Genomic DNA, 12,668 nt, shown 5'->3' on the forward strand with positions numbered 1-12,668 from the left:
TTCTTCTGCCATTGAGCTTCACCCCACTCCAACCATCTCTTAAAGCATTTTTAATGGAAGCAGATTAATGCTAGAGCCCATTTCTGCCAAAAGGTAGGTGTTTGAGGAACAGTGGTGTCACCGTCCCTTGGGGTGTCACCAGGTGCAATCCACACCCCGTGCACCCCCTTAGTAACACCACTGCTCCCATGTCCTCGCTAAACATATCTGTGATAGTGATGGACCAAGAAAAAGCCTTCTTCCAAAAGACTTAAAACTTGGACCATACAAGATCATACAGAGACATGGTTTTTCAGGCATCAGTCGCCACACATTCTCAGAACCAGTTTATGAATAGGGCTTGTTTTCACAAGGGTCAAGATTATTGCTTTTAAGGGCCAATTCAGTTCCAGAAATCAGCATAGTACTGAAAGAAGCAGAATAATATTGATAATAAAAGGGTAGGAACACAGTATGCACTACGAATGAGTAATGTTGTGTTATGAATGAATAACCTTGCCTATAAACGCTTCAGGAGGTGGGAAAGAATTAATTCAAAAATATCAGTGGGATGTTAGCATACTATAATTAGAAACTGAAACAAGCTAAACCATATAAAATCTGAAACAGTAGATATGGTTTGCAAAGACAACAGCATTTTCACTGTTGGGTAAAATCTTGCTTGATCAGGCTTGGTTTTTTTTTTTAGAAAAAACGTAAAGAGGATTGACTGGATTAACCAAGAGGTAAGAATGGCTAATAGCTGTGGCAACTAAACTGAGTGTCCATATTTACATGCATTTTATCTCTAAAAGCTAGCCTAATGGACTAAAAAATAAATATTTTTATTTAGAATGCCTGGCTTTACCGCTATGCGTATTTGTTTGAAAATCCTCTGAAACGCATACACAATATTGGTCATGAAAGTAATATTTCATTAGTACAGTAAATCCTCATCTAAAGTGGAAATGTTAACAGAACTTTTAAGGATGCCAATTTTGAAACAGTGTAAACAAAGCTAATTTTATGGGATTAAAAAACCCTACACATACTGGAAGGTATGTATTTAAAACAGGGGAACTGATACAATGCAAATGTTTTGATCCCCATCTCAATTCAGTTCATCGCATCTCAGTTCAAAGAACTGGATGTTGACAAGCTGGAGCATGTCCAGAGGAGGACCACTAAAATGGTGAAGGGTCTGGAAACCATGACCTATAAGGAGAGACTTGGGGAGCTGGGTATGTTCAGCCTAGAGAAGAGAAGGTTAAGAGGTTGCATGACAGCCCTGTTTAAATATTTGATGAGGTCTCATGCAGAGGATGGAGCAAGTTTGTTTTCTGGTGCTCCAGAGAACAGGACCCAGAGCAATGGATTCAAACCACAAGAAAAGAGATTCCACATTGGGAAGAACCTCCTGACAGTAAGAGCTGTTGGAGAGTGGAACACACTCCCTTTGAGTGTGGTACAGTCTCCTTATTTGGAGGTTTTTAAGCAGATGCTGGATGGTCATCTGTCGGGGTGCTTTGACTGTGTGTTCCTGCATGGCAGGGGGTTGGACTTGGGGTCTATTCTAATTCTATGATTCTATTATTTCAGTCCTAGTTATCCTGCTTTTCAAACTGTGCTTGAGTGGGCTCGCCTTCTTGACTTGTGAAAAAAGCTCCAGTAAGAAACTGCTGTTATCTGAGGCCTAGAATCTACTGGTGCTGTCATCGGTTCTGGCTAATCTTGCAGAAAAAGTTCATTACTCAGCAGTAATTCTAAGGAAACTTACTCTGATTAGGATAATCAATCAGCTTGTGATCATCCTTTTACCCACTGGTACAATTAAAGTCAGTATAAGGAGGGGGGGGGGGGAAGCTGAGGCAGGACCCAGAGGTCTATGGTTTGTTTAACATGAAATCCAAACCTACCAGAGCCAGCTCTCCATATTCTGTCTGACAACAAATGAGAGAAATAACTCTTGCAACAAATCATGGTTTATTTCTTTACCTTGTTGGAGTCTTGTGAAGTTCAGACATCAACAAACCACGTGCAGGCTTCCTATGCTGTCTGCATAAATGTTCTCTACATAGGTATCCCTACCAGACAGACATCGAGGTGTAGTGGTTTAAATGTTGGGCTTGGAGACCAGGGTTGAAATCTCCACTCAGCCATAGAAATTCACTTCAATTTAGGCCTTGGGCAAAACAACTTGAAGGCAGACAACTTTATGGAGGGTGGTTTAGGTTTTTTTTCTATGTTTTAAATTATTTTAAACTGTTTTAAATATATTGTTTTGATAAGATTTGTTTTTTAAAAATTAATGTTTTATGTTTTTGACTGGTTCTATTTGTAAGTCACGTTGGTTCCCAACTCCATGAGAAAAAGCAGCATATAAATAAAATAAATAAATGAATAAATTAAAAATGCTATGTGCTGCAGGTACATCATTATTTGTGATGGTTCTACACGTGTCCTAGTTTTCCAAGTGTTCACAAAGTCACAACTCACAGCAGCTTTCAGATATGATTAAATTCTACATTGTCTATTTATCCAGCAAGCAGGGTTTTAGTTCCTACAAAGGCATTTTACACAGCCTATGTACTTCTAATTTTCAGAAATGTGTATCAACAGACTTATATAGCTCTCATCTATAACATGTGATAATATGAACCTATCAAAAACATACCCCTGAGAAAATACAGTAGCATTGTAAATAGAAGTCAAGACCATTTAATTCACAGTTCATGAAGCACTATAGATACGGATCCCGTCTAGATCATTATGTTATGGATTACAAAGCCAAGGTATCTAAGGCATGCCACCCCTTCCCTACTCTCTTCTCAGTGCATTGCAATTAAACTTAAAAGCTTTCTATTAACTCTCAAGCAACTTTCTCAGCAACCAAAAAGATTCTATGAAGACCTCTAATTAGGACTGGGGCATTTCAGAATATTAAGAGAAGAAATAACCATTTCAGGTTTTGTTGGCAACATATCAGCTGTACTTAAATCAACTTCACTAGTTTCTAGCATCATTACTTCTATATCAATTATGATACCTAGTAACAGCTGGAGTAACTGTTTTGTTTCTTAGAAACACTCAAGCACACAGATAAATTATGAAGATTTGCTGACCAGAGAAACTGCAGGCTCCTCTTACAGCAGCCAGGCAAGATGAAACCTGCATCTTTGCTTAACAGCAGACCCAAAACCTTGCCAAAGATTTTAATCTTCAAGAAGAAAATGTGTTACTAACTTTAAAGAAACATCACACCCTTTTTTGCAATTGTAAATTAAAACAACAACAAAAAATCACACTGCACTCTATGGAGAAAGAACATTTTGGCAGTGTTTGGTAAAAGGAATAGCAAACTGAGCTCAGGCTTCAGAACAATTTTCAGTCTGTGTGATTTCTGTGACTTGCAGTTCAGCATGTGCATCTTACTTTGCCAGGGCAATATTCTCATTTGTTTTGTTGAGTTTCAGAAATACATGCACTTTCTCATGGGAGGTGGTGAGACCTTTGGGGGAAAAAATGCAATGTCCCACTGGCCACATGCAGCTGGATGCATATTTCTTGAGTTGTGCCCAATTTCACTGCTTCTGTGTGGCCAAGCTAGCAAAACAGCTAGATCTCAGAAACATCTGGATAATTCTCCTCAACAGGAATCTGCACCTTGAAAGATTCCATGATGATGTCCCATAAACCCAAGATAACCCTGCAAGAACAGAGCTTAAAGTACAGTCAACAATCACACCCAAAATCAGAATCCTAGGTCCAGCATGTCTGAAAGCCCTCAGAAGCAGGTGCCAGCTACTGCCTCCTCTTTATTTGTTTACAGACCGTGAAAGCGGGCCTCACGATCCTTCTGACTTTTTTGGGTTTTAAGCAGGATGTGTCAGAAAAGTTACCATAAATAAAAATAAATACCATAAATAAAAAGTTACCATAAATAAAAATAAATAAATATGTTTAGTTCTTTTGGTGTGAGTCTAAGAATGCAGAAAAGAAGATCTAACCCAGTATTCTAACCCTATCTTACCCATTCCATATCTTTCTGAACTAATATTCTTTTCTCTGACTGGCATCAGCTCTTGAGGGCTTAGGGCAGATCTCTTCACCTGTTACTGGATCCTGCTTATAATAAAAGAAAATTCTTACAATGGCCATAGCTTCTCTAATGATCAACCTTCAAATATACAGGGAAATTAGTGTATCTACTTACGATGTCCCTTGCTGAGAGGCAGACAGCGTCTTAGAAGGTGCATCATATTGCTCTGTGAAAAAAGAAAAAACAATCAAGTAAATGTTTTAGGCTGCATAAATAGTGAGGGATTACGGTGGTTACAGTTCAACATTATTTGGAGGGCCACAGGTTCCACCAACCTGCCATGAAGCAAGGCTTGAATGGAATAAACTGATTGAGTCATGCAAGACTGAGATAATTTCCTAAATTCTTATTGGTGAGTCCTGAAAAGAGCCACTGTTGAATGCTGACTGTTGAATCAACACATAGTTCAGTCCCACTGATTTAGTGGGTCTTGTCTTCTTGGGACTAATATGTGCATCGTGTTCCCTCTCAAATTGTGGACGGGGGGTAGCTACTAACAATTAAGACTGCAGGACAGTGCAATGTAAATGTAAAGAGTGTTGGACTGGGATAGAGGGTATCTGGATTCTGTTCCCATTTGCCTACCAAAAGGGGCCAAACCTGTTGTTGTGAGGATAAAAATAAGAAAAAGAGTAGTGTATGCTACATTGAGCTTCCTGGAAGAAAGGTGGAGATATACAAGTCACAAAATAAACAAGACTATAACAAAATGAAAAATGATCTTGACAGACTGGAAAACTGGGCCAAAACTAACAAAATGTAAGGCCACAGACAACTGCAATTAGGCCAGAGGATATCCAGTTTTCTTCTGTCCTACTTTTGTGCATTTATTTATTTAATACATTCATAAATAGAGGCCAGAAGATACCTGGATGTTGGTGGATATTCAGTTACACGCTGGCTATCATGCAGCCGGGGGGAGGCTAATGTGATTTCAGACTGTGTTGGAAGAACCACACAGATTCTTTACAGGAAGCAATAGCTCCACTTTATTCTCACTAGTCAGCTCTGATCTGGAGTACTTTGACTGCACTGCCTTTTAAGAGGAATGTAGACAAACAGGAATGGAAAATAAATAAGTTACATGAGGAAAGCCTGAAGGAACTGGTCATTTTTCGTTTGGAGAAGGGAAGACTCAAGAAGGAAATAAAAGCACACTACAAATACTTGAAGAGCTGTTACACAGAAGAGGACAAAAACATGTTATATAGCTTGAGGGGAGTCCTACATCTAATGGGATTGAGATGCAAGAGGACAGATTCTTGCATCTCAAGGATGACCATTAGGAACAGCCTCTAGAGAATAAGGGTAGTTGAATAATGGGAGACAATAACCTATATCCTAGATTAGGTGTAAGAATTATGCAGCCTTCCAAATCATAGACTCATAAGAGCTGGAAGGAACCACAACAACCATGTAGTCCCAACCCCTGCCATGCAGGAATACACAACTAAAGCATCCCTGAAAGATGCCCACCAACGTCTATTTCACGACCTCCCAAGACTGAGAGTCCATCACCCTCCAAGGCCATCAATTCAACTGTTCGTCAGCTCTTATAGTAAAAATGTTCTTCCTAATATTCAAGTGGAATCTCTTTTTGTGTGATTTGAAGCTTATTTCATTCTCTAGTCTCTGAAGCAGCAGAAAACAAGCTCACTCCATTCTCTACATGGCATTCCTTCAATTACTTAAAGATAGCTATCAGGTCACCTCTCCATCTTCACTTCTCCAAGCTAAACATGCCAGCTCCATACGTTGTTCATCATAAGGCTTGGTTTCCAGGTGTTTGATTCACCACTGAGTATGCTGGTTAAGGCTGCAAAGAGTTAATGTTTAACAGCATCTGGAGGACTGTGCAATTCCTATTCCTATTCTAGAGATGGGTGGCTCTGCCTTACTAGTGGTCTTGAAGCATAGGGAGGGACAGATAAATCATAGAATCATAGAGTTGGAAGAGACCACAAGGATGATCCAGTCCAACCCCCCTGCCATGCAGGAACTCTCAATCAAAGCATACCCAACAGATGGCCATCCAGCTTAAAGACCTCTGCTTAAAGGCCTCCAAGAAGGGAGTGTGTTCCACTGTCGAACAGCCCTTACTGTCAGGAAGTTCCTCCTAATGTTGAGGTGGAATCTCTTTTCCTGGAGCTTGCATCCATTGTTCTGGGTCCTGTTCTCTGGAGCAGCAGAAAATAAGTTTGCTCCCTCCTCGATATGACATCCCTTCAAATATTTAAACAGGGCTATCATATCACCTTTTAACCTTCTTTTCTCCAGGCTAAACATACCCAGCTCCCTAAGTCGTTCCTCATAGGACATGGTTTCCAGACCCTTCACCATTTTAGTCGCCCTCCTTTGGACACGCTCTAGTTTCTCCACATCCTTCTTGAATTGTGGGGCCCAGAACTGGACACAATGGAGTTTATCGCATTAAAGTTGCAACGGCCCTTAAGCATTCTTAAATGGACCGTTCCTGGAATGGGAGGCAGCGGGGAACACTGTATATCGCACAGCCGGAACACCAACGCCACACGTTCCCCTTCCGTTCTGGGAGCATTCCCCAGGGCTGATTTTCGAGAACACTTTCTCAAGCATTCTTGAAAATCGTCCCTCTGAAACACTTCCAGAATGGAAGGGGAATGCTCGGCGGCGGCGGCATTCCCGCTGTGCAATATACAGCGTTCCCCACCACCTCCCGTTCCAGGACTGGTCCCTTTAAGAATGCTTAAGGGCCATCCAACTTTAATACGATAAACTTCAATATTCCAGGTGGGGCCTGACCAAAGCAAAATACAGTGGCACTATTACTTCTCTTGATCTAGACCAGGGGTAGGCAACCTTTTTGGGCCGGGGCCCGGGTTGCTGTCCCTCAGGCGACTGGGGGGCCGAAGCTTCCACCCTCCGGGGGCGGAGCCACATGCCGGGAGTGGAGCTTCCACCCTCCGGGGGCGGGGCCACGTGCCAGGGGTGGAGTTTCACCCTGCGGGGGCCTATCAAAGGCCGGCAAAAATGCCTCTTGGAGGACCCCAGTGATGGCACCGGGCCTCCTGGAGGCCCACTGCCGCCGCTGGAGCCCTGTTGGAGGGCGCCACCGACGGCATCAGGCCTCCATGAGGCCCGCTGCCGCTGCGCTCGAACAGGGCTGCGACGGCGGCATTGGGCCTTCCAGAGGCCCGATGCGGCCGTCAGAGCCCTCTTCAAGAAGGGGGCCGCAACGAAGGCTTCCGGGGGCCGGATCCAGCCCACAGGCTGGAGGTTGCCGACCCCTGATCTAGACACTATACTTTTATTGATGCAGCCTAAAATTGCATTGGCCTTTTTAGCTACCACATCACACTGTTGACTCATGTTCGACTTATGGTCTACTTGGACTCTCAGGTTCCTTTCACGTGTAGTTTCATTCAGCCAGGTGTCCTCCATCCTATATCTGTGCATTTTATTTTTCCACCCTAAGTGCAGTACCATACATTTCTTCCTGTTGAAGTTCATTTTGTTAGCTGTGGCACAGCTTTCTAGTCTATTCAGGTCATTCTGAATCTTGATCCTGTCCTCTGGGATATTAGCTACTTCTCCTAATTTGGTGTCATCTGCAAATTTGATAAGTATACCCCCAATTGTGTCATCCAAGTCATTGATAAAGATGTTGAATAACACTGGGCCCAGGACAGAACCCTGTTGGACCCCACTGGTCACTTCTCTCCAGGATGAAAAGGAGCCATTGTTGAGAAAACTTTGTGTTTGTCTGGTCAACCAATAACAAATCCATGTAACAGTTACCTTGTCTAGCCCACATTTTACAAGCTTGTTTGCAAGAATGTCATGGGAAACCTTGTCAAAGGCCATACTGAAATCAAGATATACTATATCCACAGCAATAAGTCCCATGAGGAAAGCCTGTAGGAACTGGTAACTTTTAGTTTGGAGAAGGAAGACTCAAGAAGGAAGGGCTAAGCAAACTAGTTTTTTATTTCCCACATTAAACTGGAATTGGACTAGACAGTATGTAAGAACCCCTTTCTTTTCCAAGTCCACGAATAATCTCATTAAATGCACTTGCAAATTTCTAGTCTACAAATTAATGGATAAATAATTTCAGATATGGCGACAGAATATCTTTCATGTATATGCTGGACTAAAACCAAGGCACTGCTATTACACTACCAACTTTCATTTCAGTAGAGCTTGAATGGGAATTTCTCTGTAGACTCTGCTGAAATTAATGTACAACAGCAAGATACAGCAAATCACATCTGCATAGTTAGATAGCTTTCTTCTTACTTACTCTGGCTCTGTATATCTGATCCACCATGCTGGGTTTCCTACAAATAAGAAAAATTATGAGATTTATGTGTTGTGTATTACCAAAAAGGACTGAAACTCCACCAAGAATGCAGCACATGCACTAATTAGTTCAGTGTATTTTGGCCTCAGAACTCCCATCTGCAGTACAGATGGCTTGCCTTAGATGGCTATTGTAAGCATTTTTCAATTATTTATACTATATTGTCAAATTTCTTAAGAAAAAACAAAAAGATCCCTGCATCAAGGCATTTACAATCTAAAATTCTATGCAGAAGAACCAGTAGAAGAAGGGAAAGGAAATGGAGGCAGGAGTAAACAAGGAAATAATACTTAGCATTTAGCATTTACATTTCTATACAACTTAAAACAGAACTCAGAATTCAGTAGTTTCTAAGTGGTTTACAATGTGTAAGCTAATTGCACCAAACAAGCTGGGTACTCATTTTAGCGACATATGGAAGGATGCAAGATTTAGTCAACTCCAGAGCCCTGGGATCAAACTCACAACCTTGTGGCTGCAATAGTGGCTACAGTACTGGACTTTACCACTGTGCCATCAGGGCTCCTTGTGCCATTAGGGCTTCTTACATTGATACACACACACACACATATACACACACTTATTGTTTCAACCACACACAGATCTGCTTTATTTTATTTTTTAAATTTATATATTATCAGTATCAGTATCATTATTTCTATCTTGTCTTTTTCAGAGATTGGGACTCAAAGTGGCTTACAATGATTTTTTTAAAAAGTGAATTCTACTTTCATAGTAGAGTTCTACTGCAACACTTCCAGCTCTGCAAAAATGTTCCTTTTCATGTCTTCCCTGCTCCTTTCAAATAAATTGCATGCTTTTTACTGCAACATGAGGTGTATATAAATTGTACAAAAACACAAACATCAGAAGATTAGAGATACACATCTAGAAACCCAAACATATAAAAGCAGAAGTCTTTGCAAAGTAGAAAGTATTGCCGTAGAACTTGGCTTTCTACTATGAAGCAATAGTCATAGTCATAATTTTATGGATTTTTCCCTTTCATTTACACCTTTTCCCACTTTGAAAATATAGCAAATATAAAAAAGAGACATTTTACCTTTGCAGGAAAAGGAAACTTTGAAGGCTCAGCTGTGCTAGGTGTATGGATGGCTGTCAAAGGAGGTGGCCATGAATGGGTCATTTCCTAGGATGGGGAAAATAGAAGATCAGCTTCTGATCCTTGTTTCCTGTTCCATTTCCCAATGCAGGATCCAAGGAAACCAAACAATTGGGAAAATTGTGACCTCTTTTTGCTCCCTGGTGTTTGAAGGAATTCTTGCAAGTATCACTGGAATACTATACACAGAAACTGTTGTTCTCTGGCACTTGGTTTAAACAGCAGAGATACACTATCCCTATCTGATGCTTTTTTTGCTATCACCATACATGAATTAAAACTCCACAAATATTGAAACACATTTTTGCCAGGACAGGAGCTTCCATGCAAGCACACATGTTTTGAAACCAAATTAAAAAACACACCAGACAGAAATATCAATATAGGTAATCTTGGAATAATAATGTTCCCCACAAAGCCTGCATCTCCACTGCAGAAATAATCCAGTTTGACACCACTTTAACTGTCATGGCGCAATGATATAGTGTCCTAGAAATTACGGCCTGTTGCAGCACCAGAACTCTGATAGAGAAGGCTAAATGTCTAACAAAACTACAGTTCAAAGGATTCCACAGCATTGAATCATGACAGTAGTGTCAAACTGGATTATTTGTGCAGTGTGGATGCAGTCAAACTCCTCTTATGGTTCCACTGTTAGTGTTAACAGAACATCATCAACAATCACTGGAAACAGCCATTGTTTCACATGGTCCATGTGGGTTTTTAAGTTCTCTACCACAGGATTTGGTGGTGACCACTAGATGACATTCAGAAAGAACATTCAGAGAGAGGTTGATCAACAGCTGTTAAGCATAATGACTAAACAGAACTTCCAGTATACCTCTGAGTGCCAGGCAGCAAGGAACAAACAGCAAAGGCTGATTATCTACATCCAGTTTTGCTTGTGAATGCTAAGAGACACAATGTTTGGAAGCACAAGGGAATGGACCTTTGCCACATCCAACAAGACAATGCTTTCTGTTCTTAAGACCAAAATATTCTTAGTGTAATACTGGCACTCTCAGAACTGCTGAGAATTCTAGCTAATCAGTAATGAGAAAGCATGCTGCTGCCTGCTTTCTAATTACTCTTGCCTGAGATCTCCTGTAAGAAGCAACAGCTAAAGAAACCAGGAACATACCAGCATTATATTCAGACCTGGGCTCCTGGCTTGTGTCTACTGTAACAAACCAGGATTTGTAACTGTTTTATCAGAAGAGTGACAAACCAAGCTAACACTAAGTTGTCTGTTACTGGATATGTTATACGCTTGAACCCACTGGGAGCTGAATTTTCTCTTCTGCCACTGATTTTGATAATGTTTAGCTACTCCCATATGTAGTAAAAGCTAAAAGGGAGCAATCAGATTATTGACATGCCTCCTTGTTACCGATAAGTGAGGAATACTGCTTATCTTGGTTACCAAGTCTTCTAGTTTGATTAGCACACACTTTTTTTTTAAAAAAGTCTTAGCGTGGAAAAAGAATTTCTGAATTCACACTCAGTAGCTTGCAATGGAAGCTCTCTCTTAAAGCATATGTTGGCTACCTAAAGTACACTCACCTTTAAAATTTCTTCAACACAATGGACTTCATTGGAGAAAGATTGCTGGAAAACACCAGGAAAAGAAGTAATTATTTCATGGGCTGAAGAAACTTCATGAGCAGAAATGCACACTTCAAATATTTATTTAAGCAGCTATTTTATATATATTACATATAATGTAATACAACAGAAAATGTGGGATTTGTGATTTGTGAAGCCAGCACCATTGAATCCTTTCAGAGACTGCCTTTCCTAAACCACACACCCAAATCACTGGAACACTATCCTGGGTAGATCCATCTCCCAATAACTGAAGCGTACTCTTTAACAAGATGAACTTGTGGAAACTAGCTTGTAATAATGTGAACCTCAAACATCAATGCGATAACCAGAACTACAGATGCAATATCAGGCCTTGTGTCTTAAGATGGTAGCTCTGTAAATACTTTTCACCTCTAGTTGGGAAACATAACAAATAATCACCATAGGAGAATTCCCTTCTAAGGAAAAAGACTAGTGTGGATGAAACAAAGTGTTTCTTTTTCTCTTCCAAGGCTTTGTGCCACACCCGCTGCTTTGTTAAAGAAACACTTAGAAATTCAACCTTTGTCCAACACACCCACACAAAGCTTAAATGCCTTGGTTTTCTGCAGGCGGGCTAATTTTAAGCCACAGCAGAGAAAGCAAGCCTCAGCTAGACTTTACCATATTAATCCAACATTTAGCTAGCAATTTCAACACTTGGCAGTAAGTTGCAGCAAGACAGATCCAGAATGGGGAAAGCACTAATAAAAAGCTTCTTTGTAAAAACAAACAAAATACTGATGATGGTGTCAAATGTGACACTAGAGATCTTATCAAAATCTGGTGTACTATTCTTCCAACAGCAATAACACCAGGACCATTGCATGAATTCTCCATTCAAGCAAAGTGATGCTCAAATTTCTACAGCAAAGACCTGTACCATATACGGATCAAGAAATGCCAGATGTCCAAGCCGGATTAAGGAAAGAAGAAGCACTAGGGATCACATTGCAAACACACACTGGATAAAGAAGCGCACCAAAGAAAATCACAAGAAAATCAGCTTGTGCATTATAGATTATAGTAAAGCCTTTGATTGTACAGACCATGAAAAACGATGGGTTGCTCGTAAAGAGATGGGTGTGCCATAACATTTCATTGTCCTGATACTCAGGACAAGAAACTAACTGTTAGGACAGAATTCAGAGAAATGGAATGGTTTCCAATTGACAAGAGCTCAGGCAAGGCTGCATTGTACAACCCTATCTATTTAACCTGTAGGCTGAACATATCATACATAAAGCAGGATTAGATTTGGAGGAAGGGGAGTGTGAAACTTGGAGAAAGGAACATCAACAGTTTAAGATATGCAGATGACCCCATACTACTAGCAGAAAATAGAGAGTTGGAACTTAAAACTTGACTCAAGTCAAGAAACAAAGTGCAAAGGGCATTAAGAACATTAAGAAAACAAAAATAATGACCACAGATGATTTACATAACTTCAGAGTAGATGACAAAGACATTGAAATAGTTCAAGATGGAGACTGCAGCAA

The 12,668-nt window shown here is 40.6% G+C and overlaps 1 protein-coding gene across 4 annotated transcripts in view; it reads right to left on the reverse strand.

The window, feature by feature from the left end:
• The window catches only part of AFF1 (AF4/FMR2 family member 1), a 151,268-nt gene that overhangs the window by 42,477 nt on the left and 96,123 nt on the right, over positions 1–12,668 (reverse strand). For all 4 annotated transcript variants that reach the window (XM_042470216.1, XM_042470217.1, XM_042470218.1 and 1 more), the window contains exons 4-7: positions 11,107–11,151; positions 9,484–9,570; positions 8,361–8,397; positions 4,193–4,244 (exon numbers count right to left, since the gene is read on the reverse strand). In XM_042470216.1, the coding sequence (XP_042326150.1) occupies positions 4,193–4,244; positions 8,361–8,397; positions 9,484–9,570; positions 11,107–11,151 (221 nt within the window). The remainder of the gene's footprint in view (positions 1–4,192; positions 4,245–8,360; positions 8,398–9,483; positions 9,571–11,106; positions 11,152–12,668) is intronic.

This window comes from Sceloporus undulatus, chromosome 5 (genome assembly GCF_019175285.1).
Source record: "Sceloporus undulatus isolate JIND9_A2432 ecotype Alabama chromosome 5, SceUnd_v1.1, whole genome shotgun sequence".
NCBI lineage: Eukaryota > Metazoa > Chordata > Lepidosauria > Squamata > Phrynosomatidae > Sceloporus > Sceloporus undulatus.